Here is a 17,055-nt window from a genome sequence, read left to right as displayed (position 1 = left end):
ATCATGGGTCTGAGCACTGTGCAGAATTAGGCGGCACAGCACATCTGTGGGCTTTCGAAAAATGGGCCCTTTCCCCCTTTCCCTCTGAGAGTCCACTGTGGGGGCGACTACTCAGCTGCTCACCTGGCATGGGACCTGCCACCTCACCCTCATCCTGGTTGAGTAGGCCAGGAAGCCCCAAGTCCGACTGTGTTATCACAATTGCCAGCGTAATTAAAAGAACTTAAATTCCTGGGCCTCAGCTTTAGAGGTCTTGGTTCTAAGACTAGGCTTGCACTGCTTCCCGCGATGACTGTCAGGGGGCGCTGCCGCACCGCAAGTCGCTTCCGGGCATGGAGAGGGTGGGGCGGGGCGTAAACCGGAACCTGACGGCGGGTTCCGCCCTCGCGCTGGGGAGGAGTCCGGGAGCAGAGCTGTAGGTGAAGCCCCTTTCACACCCTCCTCGCCTTCCCTACCGACAACATGCTCCAGTTCCTGGTGAGTGGAGCCTCCGAGGATGGGTCGCCTCGTCCTCTCGGGGTCCCGGGTCGGCAGTGCACGGCTCTGAACTTGGGGCTCGAGCCGATGTTCGCCCCCTCGGGGTAGCTCGCGCGGCTCTCCTCCTGCCTTCTCCCAAGTCCTTTGATCCTTTGCGTGGGTTTCTTTGCCGTCATTCAAGTTCTGAAAACTTTTGAGGTGTCGGGGAGATTGATGCGTTTTCAAAGTCACTTGCTGTGAGCTTATTGTGTAATCCCAGTTAGTAAAAGTTTGGTCAGAGAGGTCCTTAATGATTTGTCTCCTGCCCCCTCCCCCATCCTCCTCCCGACCCCCATCTCATACTCATACTCGGCCTGATAGTTGGCAGTTTTGAGGCCCCAAGAGTGCCTTTCACAAGCCGTGCTTTAGTCAGCCACCTCACGAGGCTGGAGCGAGAGACTCACGGAGCCCTCTTCAGACCTTGACAGTTTGCACGCTTTGAGGAATGAGGCAGATTGACCCACAAGTAGTTCTTCATAGAATTCCTCATTTTGGGGAGGGGAGTGTAAAATGAAAATCAAAAACAAATTATCCCAGTTCTCCGTTTTGAATTAGCACGTTTCCTGGCAAACATCAGGTCTTTCAAAACTTGCCCGTTGAGGATTGCAGGAGAAGTTGTGAGTCCAGTTTTCAGACACAAGTTTTCCAACTTGGCGTTTCATCCTCTAATTCTAATAAAGCAGATGTCCTCTCTTTCCCATGGTCAGTGGCCACCTGGTGCTCGGGGAAGGAGTTGCTCCTAATCCAGTTAGCCCAAACCGGATTGTTGACATAAACTGGCCCACAGACAAGCCTGCATCTCTCATGCCTCTGGGGGTTTCTCCAGTGTCCTGTGTGTTAGCTTAGGAGCTAGGAGTCATTAACTGTCGTTCACTTGTTAGGAATTACTTTTAAAAGCAGTATCAGCTGGTGTAAGATGATATGACTGGCCCTTCCGCTGCATCTGATGCTCCTTGGTAACTAGGGAGAACTAGTTCAATTTCCACCACATTTTCCGTGCTTTTGCTGAATGGGTGGTGTTTTTGGTGTGGGACTAAACTGCTCTGTACTAACGTGGGTTTTGATTTGGGAATTCAGATTTTTCAACCTTTAAGGAGAGATGTTGAAGCCGTTAGATGCTTAGCACAGGTGTAACTGGGCACCCAATCACTGGTGTTCTCTTGCTCTGGGTCTGTCTCCCCTTCGTTGCTTCTGTTGGGGAAAAATGATGGGCAGAGGTGGAATCCACTTTCATGTTGTAGACTTGGTCAAACACTGTTAATTTCTGCAGGTCTTGGTCTCTACGTTAACCCTTTCATCTAGGAAACACTGGCCATCATGGCCTAATGCTTAAGAGTTTAGATTCCACCGGGCGGTGGTGGCGCACGCCTTTAATCCCAGCACTTGGGAGGCAGAGGCAGGTGAATCTCTGTGAGTTCGAGACCAGCCTGGTCTACAAGAGCTAGTTCCAGGACAGGCTCCAAAGCCACAGAGAAACCCTGTCTCGAAAAACAAAAAAACAAAAAAAAACAAAACAAAAAAAAAGAGTTTAGATTCCATCACAGGGTAGTGGTGGCCCTGGCCTTTAGTCCCAGTACTCAGAAGGCAGAGGCAGGCGGATCTCTGAGTTCAAGGCTAGCCTGGTCTACAGAGTGAGTTCCAGAACCGCCAGGGCTACACAGAGAAACCCTGTCTTAGGGGGAAAAAAGTTTAGACTTAAGAATCACACTTGAATTTGTACCCTATTCTTGTTACTCTTAAGCGGTGGGGGTTGGGCAAATCTTTTAAATTTTCTGTGGTTCAGTTTGCTCTTTGTGAGGTCTCAAAAGGAGCCAATACATAAACACTTTAATGATGGCACTTACTAAAGATAGAAATACTGCCCCTTCTCTTGTGTCAGGTATCAGAAATGGGAATTAGGAGAGGGTTGGGTGTGAAGGAATGATTCCAGTCTCAGTTTGTGACCCACTGCGGCACACTTTGTAACCCCCTGAAATGTGTCCTCGGTTGTTGCCTAGGGGGCTATCGAAAAACTTGTGTATATGATTGTGTTGCTTGCGTGTCTGTTTCCCTTCGGGTTAAAATGGGCACTCATCATCCCTCTTTCCATACTTCATCCACACCTTGCCCCCAGCTTGGCTGTACTTATTTCAGGGAACACTTAGATGGGCAGTTGACTGTGAGCCCTGCGGTGGCGGCTCACTGCACCTGTGGTCCTGCTACAGTGTCTGACCCTCGTACCCGGCTCAGGGCACCTGTGGCCCTGCTACAGTGTCTGACCCTCGTACCCACTCAGGGCACCTGTGGTCCTGCTTCAGTATCTGTCCCTCGTACCCGGTTCTCGGCACCTGCTACAGTGTCTGTCCCTCATACCTCTTGAGCCCCCAGAAGCCATTCACTCACATCTTCCTCACCCGTGTCCTTTTAGCTTTGGGGCCTGTGTACTGTACTGCCCGGGTTCTGTCGTGTTAAAACTCAGAATTGCAGAGTGAGGGCGACTGGCCACTGTTCGGAGAGTGGACTTATCTGGGTGCAGCAGATGGGCCACTCCCTGCCTCTCTAATCTTTCCTGTTTCTCCTGGCTGCCTCCCTCTGCTCTTGGATGCTGTGGACGCTCAAGTGTGGGCCTTGAGCCACTGTGCTCTCTCCATTACCCTTAGGGAATGCGTTCTTTATCAAGCTGTCACTATTCAAGTCTTCACTGACAGCTTCCTTGACTACCTTGAGACCTTTTCTGTGTGTTCCAGATCCTTCTGTCAACTGTCAGCTTCTCTTCTTCGCCTTTCTCTCAGACCCTACTCATCTGGATCGACTGTTCCTTCCTGCCTTCCCAATCCTGTCCCCACATTTAACTCCCATGTTTGAAACATTGACATAATCTTTGATTTTTTTCTTTTATTCATTTTAGTCATTAAAACTGTTTCATTGTTGGTATCATATGCTTGGCATGTATATTCACTTGTTTACGTAATCTTTTCTTAAAGTCATGTGATATAGTAGGTGCATCTTCCGTACAGTAAATTTCTTTCTTAAATCACATCTGTCTGTCTGTCTGTCTGTGCATATGTCTCCATCTGTCTCTGCACATGTCTCTACTGTGGGGCGTACACATGAAGAGGTCAGAGGACAGCTTTCAGGAATTGTTTCTTCTTACCCCATATGGGTTCTGGGGATTGAACTCAGGTTGCCAGGCTTGGTGGCAAGGGCGTTTTACCTACGGAGCCATTTTCCAGGCCAGACCTGCTGTGTAGTCTTGCCCAGGATCTTTCATTGCTCTGTGCTTCAGTTTTCCCAGCGTAGATCTGGGCAATAATAGTTTTATAAGGTTGTAAGAGTTAATGAAAGAAGCTTCCTCTCACATAGGCCGTAAGGTCTTCGTGCTGACCAGCGAAGCTTGCCTCCTTCAGCCGTGCCACGCGGTGAGTTGTCGCCACCCTGCTCTGGGAGCCGCTGCACTAGCTGGCTGCTGTGGACTCAGGCTGTGAGCTAGACAGGCTCTCCAGCCTGACCGACATGCTGCTGCTTCTCCCTGCTGGTGTGGGGACATACAAGGGTCTTAGTCAACACTTAGTGGCTGATACATGTACAGCCAGTTCTCCATATCGCTGGGCCCATCTGTGGATGGGAAATACTAGGAAATAACTGTGTATGTATTGCGTGTGTACCATTTTTCTTGACAATTCCTAAATAGTACGGTGGGGTGGACTGTCTGTGGCCTTACATGACAGTAGGCACTAAGCAGTCTAGAGGGTTAGAGTGTGGGGGTGGGTTTCTGTGCAGTTGAATAACCAGCTTTAACAGCTACAGATGTTAATGTGTGGAGTGCCCTGGAATGGGTCCCCTCATTAATTTTAGGTCTTCCCTTTTCACTTCATTATTACTTTTGGTTATAAGATAGTTAAATATTTGCACCAGCTTCTTTGGGAGCCCGAAGACCAGTACACCCTTCCGAGAGGATTTTCATGAGCCCCTGATAAATGTTGGCACACTTAAGGAGTTAATGATTTTTCTAATTTTGTTTTTATTTCTTTATTTATAATCTAAGCAGTATTACTGAATATAAAACACAGCTTACCTCTTTTGGTTTTCCAAGACAGGGTTTCTCTGTGTCGCCCTTACTGTCCTGGAGCTCCCTCTGTAGACCAGACTGGCTGCCAACTCACAGAGATCCGCCTGCCTCTGCCTCCTGAATGCTGGAACTAAAGACATGTGCCACCGCACCCAGCCATAGCTCACCTCTTAAGGACATGCTTTTCTAGGAAGCACAGAAGGGTTTTAGTTTTTATCCCTAGCAGGGTTTTGTTCGGATGCATAGAATACGGATATTTTCACTGCTTGATGCAGCCACTAAACTTCTTGTGATAGTCTTCACATCAAGTTATAACAGTAAGACACAGAAATAGTGGCGTGGGTCCATGCCTCCTTGGAAGGCCTTCTCATGTCTTCTTTTGAGTCCTGTTAGCAGGGCTGAAGAGACACCTTGGCTGGATAGCACCTTCTGCTCTTCCAAAGGGTGTGCATTTGATCTGCTGCACACACAGTGTTTCTCAACATCACTAACTCCAATTCCAGGGGACGCTTGTCCTCTTTTGGCCTCTGTGGGCACTGCCCGAAAGTGGTGTACATTATAAATGTAGGCAGAACACCCATTCAGATAAAAATAAATATCCTTTAAATACTGTTATCAACTTAGCTTTTTATTAATTCTAGTCAGTTAATGTATAGTTTTGAGATATAGATGTTCTCACCGTAGACCAAATATTTTTAGGCTTACTTTTCAATGCTAGCGTGTAGCTATATTTGCATAATATTTTTTGTTTGTTTTTTGAGACAGGGTTTCTCTGTAGCTTTGGAGCCTGTCCTGGAGCTAGCTCTTGTAGACCAGGCTGGCCTCGAACTCACAGAGATCTGCCTGCCTCTGTCTTCTGAGTGCTGGGATTAAAGGTGTGTGCCACCACCGCCCGGTCGCTTAATATTTTTTTTTAAGATTTTTATTATTTTAAGTTTGTGTGTTTTGTGTGTGCGTGTGTGTGTGTAGAGGTGTTAGATTCCCTGGTGAGTTATAGGCAGTTGTGAGCTGCCTGATGTGCTAGGAACTGAACTCTCATCCTCTGCAAGAATAGGTACGCGCGCTCCGAGCCCCTGAACCTTCTTTTTAGATCCTTAAACCCTTGTCAGTAACTGTGGGCCTGGCTATGTTATTTTTGAAAATATAATTTGGTGAGTCATAGTTTGGACTTGTCAGCCACTTTGGGCTCATGTCAGGAGCCCTCCCCAGATAAATGCTGTAGCTTCCTTTGCTGACCTCCAGACACAACAGCTTTCTGAAGGGGGAGAGCAGCCGCCTCTGATTTGGAAGAGTCTTTGTTCCTTTATACACTCGGTGCGATAAAGTATTGTGGCCGATCTGTTCATGTGTTAATAAAAAAGTACATTGAGAACATTTTTAGATTTCTTGTGTGCAGGCTGTGCCATTTATCTGACTGGTTTTCCTTTGCTCCTCTGACATTTCATTCTTTCTAACAAAGTCCAGTGTGGAAGCCATGAAGTTGTCTTTGGTTTCTTCCGTTTCATCCCAGGTAGCTGACATTATTTTACCAAATTTTAGTACTTGCTCTCTCTCTCTCTCTCTCTCGCTCTCTCGCTCTCTCTCTCGCTCTCTCGCTCTCTCGCTCTTTCTCTCGCTCGCTCTCCACACACACACACTTTCTCACTCTCTGTCTCTCTCTGTTTTGTTTTATGGCTTTAAGACAAAAATTCCCATCTAATGTCTGTAATTTGGTGGTTTTAGTGTGCCTAGAGATTGGGTAGCCATCATCTGTCTTGTTTTCTATAAAAACGGAGCTGTATCATGTTAGGATTCATTTCTCACCCCCTCTCCAACCCAGACAGTCACCGGTCTATCTCCTGTCACCGTGTCTTCCGGTGTCCTGCTGTTGTCCTGCTGTTGTGGCCGTCACGGAGATCCTGTAGCTGTGGTTTTGTAGGACCTGCCCCTCATGTGCTCTAGCGGCTCATAGATGGGGTAGGTGTTGGGGTGGACCTGGGTCTGGGCTTGGGTAGTGGCTGAGCTGGTCAGCCTTGGTCTCTCCTGAATCTTCCCTCCCCCAGGGAGCCTCCCTGCATTCCTGCTACTGTCTACACTGCTGCTGTGGCCAGCTCTTCCATGTGGTAGCCTGTGAGGGGTATGGCTAGCCCTCCATGACCAGTGAAAGCCTGGGCCAGCCAGCACAATGCTACATAGCTTCGGGCAGTAGCCCAGACCACAGACATCTGAATGGCCTCAGACCAACCCAGACATGGCCCCCAGCGGCAACCCAGGACATTACCATGGACTCAGGTGGCAGCACAGGTCACTCAGATCATTGTGGCCCCTGGTGGCAGCCCAGACTCCAGATATCCGCATGACCTTTGGTGTTAACACTGGCCACGGGCATCAACATAGACCCTGGCTGCAGTAGGACCATGGCTTCAGGTGGCAGCATAGGCCACGGACATCTGAATGGCCCTTGGTGGCAGCATGGGCCACAGATATCAACACAGGCTGCAATAGGGCCAGGGACCTAGGCATGACCTTCAGTGGCTGCGCAGGTCCCACTTCATCTGCCTGCTCTAGTTCCACAGCCCTGTACTCTGTCTTCCCATCTCCGCCACATTGGTTCAGTGAAGTGGTGCCTGCTGTTCTGTGCTGCGGGGTGGCTTCTACGTGTCCTCTGTTTCTGTTTCTCTTTTCAATAAAGCCATCTTAGTGGGTGTGTCATGGTTTTTCATGGTTTTAATTTGCTTTTCCTCAACAACTAACTGATGTCAGACATCTCTTGGGCTTGTTGACTGTGTGCCTGCCTTCTTTGGAGAAAACCACTCAAAGCTTTTGCTCATTTTAAAAATTGAATTATGTTTCTCCGTCATTTAATTGTGAAAGATCTTTATTTTAGATACAAATGCTAACATATATGATTTGCAAATAATTCTATTCTGTGGTTTGTGCTTTCTTTTTGAAGGTATTATTTGAAAGGCAGACATTTAAAATTATTTATTTTGTGTGTATACTGTATGTACACATGAATATATACAGGTCTGCTTGCCTGTACATGTAGGAGGCCAGAGGTCACGTTTAGATTTTACTTTTCCTGCCTGTTGACAGCTGCTGAAGAATGTGCATGTTTTCCTGACCCTCCTGGTTTCCCCCGTCATTTCTCTGACAGGGTGACCCCTCTCAGATTGTGCTGTGTACGTACCGTGTTTGAAATGTCAGGATCTGGTAGTATTCTGAAGCTGGACCAGGGTGTTGTTTATAGAGGCCCATGGGTTTTGTTTTGTGTTTTAAAATAACTGTTCCCTTCTCTTGTGCTCCAGTGCTTGGTGACATTGCCAAGATAGAGCAGGACTAGATAGCCTGTGTTTATTTTGAGACATACATAGTAAGAACCAAGAATTTTAAGTCTGAGCTGGAACAATTCAGTATTGGGCTATTTTAAGAGTCCAGGAGGCTCAGCAAAGCTGGGGTAGGCTGAGTGGCTCACCTGAAGGCACAGATGGCTCGGACAACCAGAGTTCTAGTGCTGTCGTTTCTTGACATCTTCTCGGCCCCATTTTCCTGTCATTAGATATTAGGATTTGTATCCTCAAGGATTTTTTTTTTTTTTTTTTTTACATCTTTGCTCTTTTAAATTTTTTCTCAAATTAAACGATCTTTCTGGTTTTCAAGAACTTATGGTTTGAATCTACTAGAGTGAAAAAAAGAAATGATTCTGCTTCTTGGTGCCACCTTGGTAATGATTTTTTTAAAATATTTATTTATGTATTATGTGTACAATGTTCTGTCTGGGTATATGCCTGAAGGCCAGAAGAGGGCACCAGACCTTATTACAGATGGTTGTGAGCCACCATGTGGTTGCTGGGAATTGAACTCAGGACCTTTGGAAGAACAGGCAATGCTCTTAACCACTGAGCCATCTCTCCAGCCCCTTGGTAATGATTTTTAAAAAGCCTCAGAAAATAGTCAGCGGTTAGAAACTAGATAGTCTCGTTTATGTTTCTTGCCAACAACAAACCAATTTAAAATTGTCCTTGGAATTTAAAGGTTAAGTGGAGGAGAGGCCCAGTTGTGTTCTCCCCTGTAGGGTTTATTTTACTGTTTTTATTGGAGGTGGCAGTGTGTACACTGAGGTGTGGGTGCCCGCAGACGGCAGAATGAGGTTGGTTCCCTGGAGCTGGACTCAGTTGTGAGCTGCCTAACATGAGTGATGGGGACTGATCTCTGGTCCTCTGCAGGAGTTGTATTATGTGCTCTCAGCTGCTGAGCCTTCTCTCCAGGACTCCATCTGTATCCTTGTCCCTCTGCGTCTAGGTAGAGATTAGATGGGTACCTCGTGTGTGATTGATGACGTAATTAAGTGCTCTTTGACTTCTGTTTTGATTTCTCTATTGAGATGGAGCAGAAGCAACACTGTTTAAACAAAATGATGGGGGAAAGGTAGATGCCACTTTGAAAATATTAAGTTAGAAATTACCCTGCACTTGGGAACTCTGAAGTAAAAAGTCACTGGGAAAAACAGAATTACCATCATTAAAATGCAAGAGCTGAGAAACTTTCTCATTTGTGTATAGAGAGTACTCTAAATTCTCAGGAAAATACTCACCCAGTGGGATAAGCATTTCCAGTTCTCTAAAAGTTGTTCTTGTCCCCTTTGTCATTGAGTGGGAGCCATGTTCCCCACAGACCTGTAGTGTCCTGCCCGCTAGTCCCCGCCCTTGGCATTGCGCTCTACTCAGCCATGTGTCAGAGGCTCCTGTTCTTTCTGCCCTTGTGATCTGAGTTTCCGAGTAACTCAAGCTGTCCTGTGCTGCTTTTGTGAATAACCCTGGGCAGGCCACTATCGTTCTTTTGAAATATGGAGACACTCAACTCTGAGAGTCCCCTTATTTTCATTTTATTTTATTTTATTGATCTATACATTTTTCTCTGCTCCCCTCCCTGCCTCTCCCCTTCCCTTCAACCCTCTCCCATGGTCCCCATGCTCCCAATTTACTCAGGAGATCTTATCTTTTTCTACTACCCATGTAGATTAGATCCATATTTATCTCTCTTAGGGTCCTCATTGTTGTCTAGGTTCTCTGGGATTGTGATTTGTAGGCTGATTTTCTTTGCTTTATGTTTAAAAAACACTTATGGGTAAGTACATTGATATTTGTCTTTCTTGTCTGGGTTACCTCACTCAGTATGATGTTTTCTAGCGCCATCCATTTGCCTGCAAGTTTCAAGATGTCATTATTTTTTTCTGCTGTGTAGTACTCCATTGTGTAAAGGTACCACATTTTCCTTATCCATTCTTCAGTCGAGGGGCATTTAGGTTGTTTCCAGGTTCTGGCTATGACAAACAAAGCTGCTATGAACATAGTTGAGCCTGAACTATTAGAAACAGCAGGGATGGGGGAGGCTTTTCTGATTACTGTTGTTCTTTCTGGGGATGTGAGCAGACTGGAACTGGACATTGGGTAAAACAGCAAGGAGATATAATGATCTCCAGGGTCTCCCAGGTACCCCTGTCCCAGAACCCCCTATATGGAAGATGTACCTGATTTAGATGTAACCCTCCGATACTAAGGTTTACAGATCAGGGGAAGAAGAGGAACCTATCCTGGTTATCTGGGAAGATGTGGGGATTAAGGCTATACCAAAAGGGATATGATCATGGACTTATCTTCATGCTTTGAATGGAGATACTTCCTGAGGACCCTCCCCGGATGCTGGGGCCTGCTGCTAAGCTAATGCCCATGGGGAACATACATGCATATATATACCTCAGCTTTACATACCTCAATATACCTCAGCTTTACATACCTCAACCTACCCCTAAGGTATTCTTCACCAAACCACCTAGAGATGTAGGGGGATTAGAAGCCTCATCTTTATGGCTTTAAACCTTACCCAGCCTGAAGCCACTGAGGCCTGTTGGCTTTGCTTATAGCCACTAACCCCCTATTTTGAAGCCTATGGGGTAAATGACTCTTATGAAATACTAGATAAAGTTGATATTTGTAGATGGGAAAACCCCGAAATGGGGGAGATGTTGGGACTGACTATCCTCCTTTGGTAGATGTTGAACACAACTTGTGTCTCATACACCAGACACCTCTTCTTAACCTCACTTGTGATGTGGCTAATGGGTCTATAGCTTCATGGAGGATGTCCAAAGATCATGTGTATTTTTGGATCTGTCAAGAGATAGAGGTTACTCCCTGCCTGACTGACCCACTGATCATTCAGCATAATGATACTTGCCTGCTTGCATTAATTTTCCCTCATGTGCTTTACCACACGCAAGAAAAATTCCTGGCCCAAAAGCATAAGAGAGAGTCCCTAATGGCCCTGGCCATCACCATATCGATAGGACTAGGGGTATTGGGGACTGCCCTGGGCACCTCACCCCTGGTGATTTTACAATAAGAAATGGGAATAATTCGCTCACAATTGTGATCTAAGTGATCTTAGAAAAGACAGAGACTGCATTATATTATTTACAAAAGTCTTTGGATTCCTTAGCAAGGGTAACCTTACAAAATAGGAGAGGCTTGGACTTGTTTATGGAACAGGGAGGAATTGGCAGGGCACTTGGGGAAGAATGTCACTTCTATGAAGACCTTTCTGGGATAGTTACAAGAACCCTAAATGAGTTAAGAAAAGATATTGATTCATTTAAGTCAATGACCCCCTATGAGACCTGGTTTCATTGGTCCCTATGACTTACCACCCTCATCTCTTCCCTAATTGGGCTGATAGCTATTTGTTTATTGGTAGTCTTTTTGTCCCATGCATTCTCCAAAGGCTGAAACAAGCATTCCAAAAGCAGATACTGGTGCAGGATGATTGTCTATATTCTGTCAGTTATGTTTTAAATAAATGCTGATTGGCCAGTAGCCAGGCAGGAAGTATAGGCAGGACAACCAGACAGGAAGTAGAGGTGGGTCAATGAGAACAGGAGAATTCTGGGAAGGAGGAAGCTCATTCCTCCCTAGTCCTGTACAGACACCAAAGAAGGAAGATGTGACCTGCCCCACTAAAAAAGGTACCTAGCCATTTGGCTAACATATACTAGAATAATGAGCTAATATAAGTTATAAGAGCTAATAAGAAGCCTGAGCTAATGGGACAATTAGTTTATAACTAATGCAGACTCTGTGTGATTTTCTTTGGGGCTTACCAGCTGTGGGAACTGGGCAGGACAGAAACCCCAACAAGCAGGCCCTCATGTTACAGGATACAACAGGTACAACTCATGGCCCTTAAGTACATTATGATAGGCTCGGTATATCTCACCCCACAGATGAACTCTCCATTTGAGGGTATTCAGGCTGAAACTCCAGATGGGGGTAGCCCTGATCTGTATCCTATCCCCAGTGGGCTATTCTGGCTTGGTGACTGAGGTAGGGGGGTGGGATATAAAACAAAAAAGGAGAGATGTTGGGCCAAAATTATCTCAGGGCCTGTACCTCGAGGCCAGTAGGACAGGGAAAAGCCTGGCTCGAGTTTGAAGGATAGTCAAAGCTACCCAGTGAGGACGAGACAGCAAAGTCTAGGTAGACACCCCTGCAGCCAGAGGGAGGGCTTGGCTGTCTCTCATTGGCTGGTGGTACCCCTACATCACATCAGCTCATATGATGTCATTTAACCTATATAAGCTAATACTCACAGTAATAAACTGAGTTCCTGCTTTGATTTGGCTTCCTATTGCATCTGATTATTGATTGTCCTGAATCGTGGGTTGTGGAATGGGCAGATAGCACACTCACCTTTCCCTGGGGAATAAGGCTAAGGAGGCCTGGCAGGACACAAGTGGCATTGGGTAACAGAATCAGAACCTTGCCGGGGTTTCTAGACCTCCATTCAGGACTTTTTGGAGGCTTCTTCAGAATAGGAAACTTACAGCAGCCATTTATTCTGTTCTGGGCTTTCTGACTTTGGTGCGTGGCATATGTGTGTGGGGTTGTTTCATAGATGAAAGATGTGACTCCTGTGTTCGTAGTATGCAGCCCTACACCAAGCACCTGAGCATCCACATGCCATGCATCTTGGGGAGATGTAGCCCGTGTGTTGGCATTGGCCGCAGACTCATGATGGATTTTGTCTGCAGTATAACTCTCCTGTTCTATTGTTTCAGCTTGGATTTACTTTGGGCAACGTGGTTGGAATGTATCTGGCTCAGAATTATGACGTAAGTAGCCATATTCACATCTTTCTTGCTCCCTGTACCTGTTTCATAGTTATTTTTCTCTCTCAAGGTGGAGTTTGCTTAGTAGCATGAGGTCCATAAGAATGAATCCTTAATTTTATAGAAAGTTTTTTGAACAAATAATTGAGCTCACAGAAGCATGATGTCCCCGTATCATCACAAGAGAATAGTAGATGTGGTTTATTGGAGTGTGGCTCATGTAAGGAAGAGAGTTTGATGGAGTAGGGAGTTACATCAGCCTTCCTGTAGGGATGAGGGGTGGAAAACTGGGTGTCACAACTGCATGGGAACCCTGAAAGGTGTTTTAGAAGACACGGGGTTGTATTTCCTTCTGTGCTGGAGATCTTAGTGTGACAGAAGAGTTCCTGTTTCTAGTTCTCTAGTCAGGGACTCTAGACGAGGCCGCTTGTTCATTCCCGGCTGCCCAGACCTGAAATAATCACACAGAAACTGTGTTAATTAAAACACTGCTTGGCCCATTAGCTTAAGCGTATTTTTAGCTAGCTCTTACATCTTAAATTAACCCATTTCTATTATTTTATATTTTACCACAGGGCTCATGGTTTACTGGTACCAGTATGTGGGCATCTTTCTCTCGGGCAGCTGCACGGCGTCTCTCTGACTCTGCCTTCTTTCCTCCCTTATCTGCTTGGAATTCCCGCCTTGCTCTAGTCTGCTAGGCCACTGGCTGAAACAGCTTTATTCATTAACCAATAAAAGCAACACATGCAGAAGGACTTCCCACACCAAGGGACTTTATTACTTTATCATTTGTTGCATATAGATGTATATCTTTTAGTTGATACTGGGTTGAAGGACTGAGTGTGTATCTAAAGGGAGAAGGTGGGCCTGGCTTTCAGGGAGGGAACATAAACTTAACACTGATAGCTTTCGTATGCAGGTATGAAGCAAAGAAATACCACTATTGAGCCGGTCTCCTTCAGGGGAAGCCTAAACTTACAAAGCCATTATTAAAGGAAGAGATGTAAAGGAATATTGGTTAGGTAGATGCTAAATTAAATGCTCCCTGTTTTCTTTTTAAGATGCCAAACCTGGCCAAAAAACTTGAAGAGATTAAAAAGGACCTGGAAGCCAAGAAGAAACCCCCTAGTTCCTGATGCCTGCCCAGCACTGTGCTCTGGACCCAAGTTCCCTCCCGAGGGGCCTGCCTCCTTCGTAGCCGCATCCCAAAGCTGTGTTCCTCCTCAGCCTCAGACCTTGCCTGTTGCCTTAGAACCAACATGGGGCCAGAAGTCAAGGTTACCAGCAGCTTCCCTTCCTCCTGTAACTTCCGTCCAGCTGCTTCTGAGTCCTAAGACTGCAATATGGTGCTAGGTTAGCAATCACAATCTTTATTAGTGCTCGCCTACCTGTCCTCTGGGAGCTACCACCTGTTGTCAAGAGAAGGATGAACGGATTCGGATAGCTGATTTCACCGTCTAGCAGTTACAATAGGAGCGTGTTACATGTTTGTTACTAAATTTTGTTGTCAAAGTAATTAAAATCAATACATTCAAGCCAGTTTCTGGTGAATTATCCATTTATTTTGTTATCAAGGAGCTCCATGATTGATAATTTAACCAATAAATCATTTGCTTATCATTAACCAAGAAACTGAATTCTGTAAGAACTTGGAAATTTTAAAACATACAACCTTACTGTTGTCTGAGTAGAGTTCAGTCTATTTATTCTGAGTGTTTTTCCTTAATGAGTGTTTGCTCTGACTCTGCTGTCAAAAGACCCATTCGACATTATATGACAGGTGGATAAGTGGGAAGCTGTTGGTAAAGGACTGTTAATTTTTTAAGTTATGTATTGACTTTATAGCTATTCCCTCACAGAGAAATGAGGTCCGGATGTGTGATAAAATGAAACCATGGGGAAATTCTGCATGGTCCGAATATGCAGTAAGATGGGACTGTGGCACAGTTGGAGCTCCCCTGCCTGCATCAGAATGGATCATCAAGCATCATCATCTTTTTTTTTTTTTTTTTTTAAAAACAGTTTCCCTGTGTTACCCAGGGTGGTCTTGAACTCCTGGGCTCAAGCAGTCCTCCTGCCTTAACCTCTGGGTGCTGGGACTGCAGGTGTGCACCACGGTGTCTGTGTAGTCCATAACTTTTAAAGTAAAGAATATTCTAACAGGTACCTAACTTTTCCCCAGGAGATGATATGAAAGTGATTTCCCGCGAAGGCTCTTTTCAGAGTCCGTCTTGTTCCCAGGTACAGTTCCTCAGGCGATCCCCATTGTCAGGTTCCTGGGGACCCTCGAGAGCGTGTCTAAGCACATTGTGTCTTTGGTTTTTTTTTTCTTTTACGTGCTACTCTTTGCCTTTTGGCTCTTCAGTTTTTTTGTTTTTGTGTGCACCACTGCCTGACTTGCTTTTTTATTCTTAGTGGAATGCATCCCATGCCAGTACGTTAAGAACAGGGAACCTAACTCCTCTGTTCACAATGTAAGATTCGATTGAATGGTATTTCACAATTGAATGTGCTACTGGTGAATGTTTAGATTGTTCTTTTGCTGTTGTGGTGATAGCAACGAACCTGCTGGCCATATCCACCCAGAGTATAGCTGTAAGATAAAGCCCTGAAAGTCAAGTTTGCATAAAGATAGTGTCTTGCTTCAGAGGGCTCATTGGGCAGCTTCTCTGACAGTGCTTTTCTGAAGATATTTTAGTGGACAGCAGGTTCAAGGATTACTTAGGAGATACCTGTTTGCATAAGGGGTGACACTGACATGGGAGTCAGAACATGGCGCTCCTATTTGGAGATGCATTTTATCCCTGTAAAAGTCCTCCTCTGATGGGAGACAAGAAGAGCAGTCACTGTGACTTATCCCTAGCAGTGGGGAGTGGGCAAGTGGTGTTTTCTTCTGAAACTTTGTAACACCTACCTCATGAGGGTTTCATGGGAAACAGTTGAGATGATGTATGTGCTCTGTTATGCTGTGCTTTGCAGACTATCCAATAAATAGCAGATATTAGTTGAAACATGCTGCTTTGGGCCACACTACTTTTGTGTTTCTGCACTCACTTTTGAACAGGTTCGTGAGTCACGTAGAGTGTGGTGGTATTCTGTGGCTAGTCTTTTGGGTAGTAATGAAAATATACAGTGTCCGGTATCTCCTGCCCTTGTACCGCCCAGCTCACACAATCTAACTGTAAATGACTAACTAGGTCCTTAGCAGAAGAAGAGAGGTTTGTCAGCTTTGAGGATATTCAGAATTCTGGGCAGAGGCTCACTTAGCAAGCTGTGGCAAAGAAGAATCATCATGACAGCATTGTTATTTGATAGCTGCTTTGGAGATGCCTTGAGATATTAGGAGCTAAGATCTTTATATAAAGACTTATCCATATTATTTTTTTAAAAAATATTTTTTTTGTAGTTCATTTATTATTATTTTATGTGCATTGGTATTTTGCCTACAGGTATGTCCATGTGAGGGAGCCAGATCCCCCGAGTGAAGTTACAGACAGTTGTGAGCCATGTGGGTGCTGGGAATTGAACCCAGGTCCCCTGGAAGAGTAGCTGGTATTCTTAACCTCTAAACCATCTCTCCAGCTCACATATTATTTTTTTTTTAAGATTTATTTATTTTATTTGTATGAATACTCTGGCCGCATGTATGACTTTATGCCAGAAGAGGGCATCAGATCCCACTATAGATGGTTGTAGCCACCATGTAGTTGTTGGGAATTGAACTCAGGACCTCTGGAAGAGCACCCAGTGCTCTTAACTGCTGAGCCACCTCAACCACTGGGCCATCTCTTCCGTCCCAAGGTCTTTTTACATTATATTACATAGTCAAACTCTTGGGGTCCGAGAGCTTCCCTCAGGAGTGACACTTAGCTGTACTGATAGGGTTGTTTCTATACGGGGACCTGGCCTGATTTCATCTCCACCATAGAAATCGGCACACAGTAAATACCAGCAAGTTTGCTCTTCAGGTGCAGTCTCCTGGTGTTTTGTTGTGATCGTGCGCATGCTGGGTAGTGTGCTCTGCTGCAGAGTCACAGCCCCAGCCCTGGCTTTCCGTTCTGTAACAGTGAAAGGCAGCTCAGCTCTTGGGTATGGCATTTGCCAATGTCATAAATGCTGAGAGTCTGGAACTCTTCTGAGTTGTAAGGGGCAGGGATTAGAGATTAGTCATGTGAGTGGGGTTGTGATTGTGAAGACCCATCGCCAGGAGATGGCCCTCCCTGTCTCCATCTAAAAAAACACTTGAAAATTCTGGGGATATATTTTAAGAAAACTTTGCCTTGGGTGAGTGCAGGAGAGCCACTGAAAATACTACCGCAGCTTTCTCCGACACGAGATGGAAGAC

General features: G+C 45.5%; 1 protein-coding gene across 1 annotated transcript; it reads left to right on the top strand.

Moving 5' to 3' along the window:
* Window positions 1-369: 369 nt before the first annotated feature.
* Window positions 370-16,028, top strand: Stmp1 (short transmembrane mitochondrial protein 1). The gene is made up of 3 exons (XM_057774964.1): window positions 370-477; window positions 12,657-12,710; window positions 13,772-16,028. The coding sequence occupies exons 1-3, from the start codon at window positions 463-465 to the stop codon at window positions 13,844-13,846; spliced, it is 144 nt and encodes a 47-aa protein (XP_057630947.1). The 5' UTR covers window positions 370-462; the 3' UTR covers window positions 13,847-16,028.
* The last annotated feature ends 1,027 nt before the right edge of the window (window positions 16,029-17,055 follow it).

The sequence above is a fragment of the Chionomys nivalis genome, chromosome 1 (genome assembly GCF_950005125.1).
Source record: "Chionomys nivalis chromosome 1, mChiNiv1.1, whole genome shotgun sequence".
In the NCBI taxonomy this organism is placed as follows: Eukaryota; Metazoa; Chordata; class Mammalia; order Rodentia; family Cricetidae; genus Chionomys; species Chionomys nivalis.
The sequence above is the reverse complement of the archived record's forward strand: the minus strand, read 5'-3'. Positions and strand labels throughout refer to the sequence as shown.

What these genes read in the sequence shown, in the direction of transcription:
- Stmp1 (XM_057774964.1), top strand. An exon ending in ATCTGGCTCAGAATTATGAC is followed by an intron (nt 12,711 to 13,771) that starts GTAAGTAGCCAT and finishes TTTCTTTTTAAG; the next exon opens with ATGCCAAACCTGGCCAAAAA.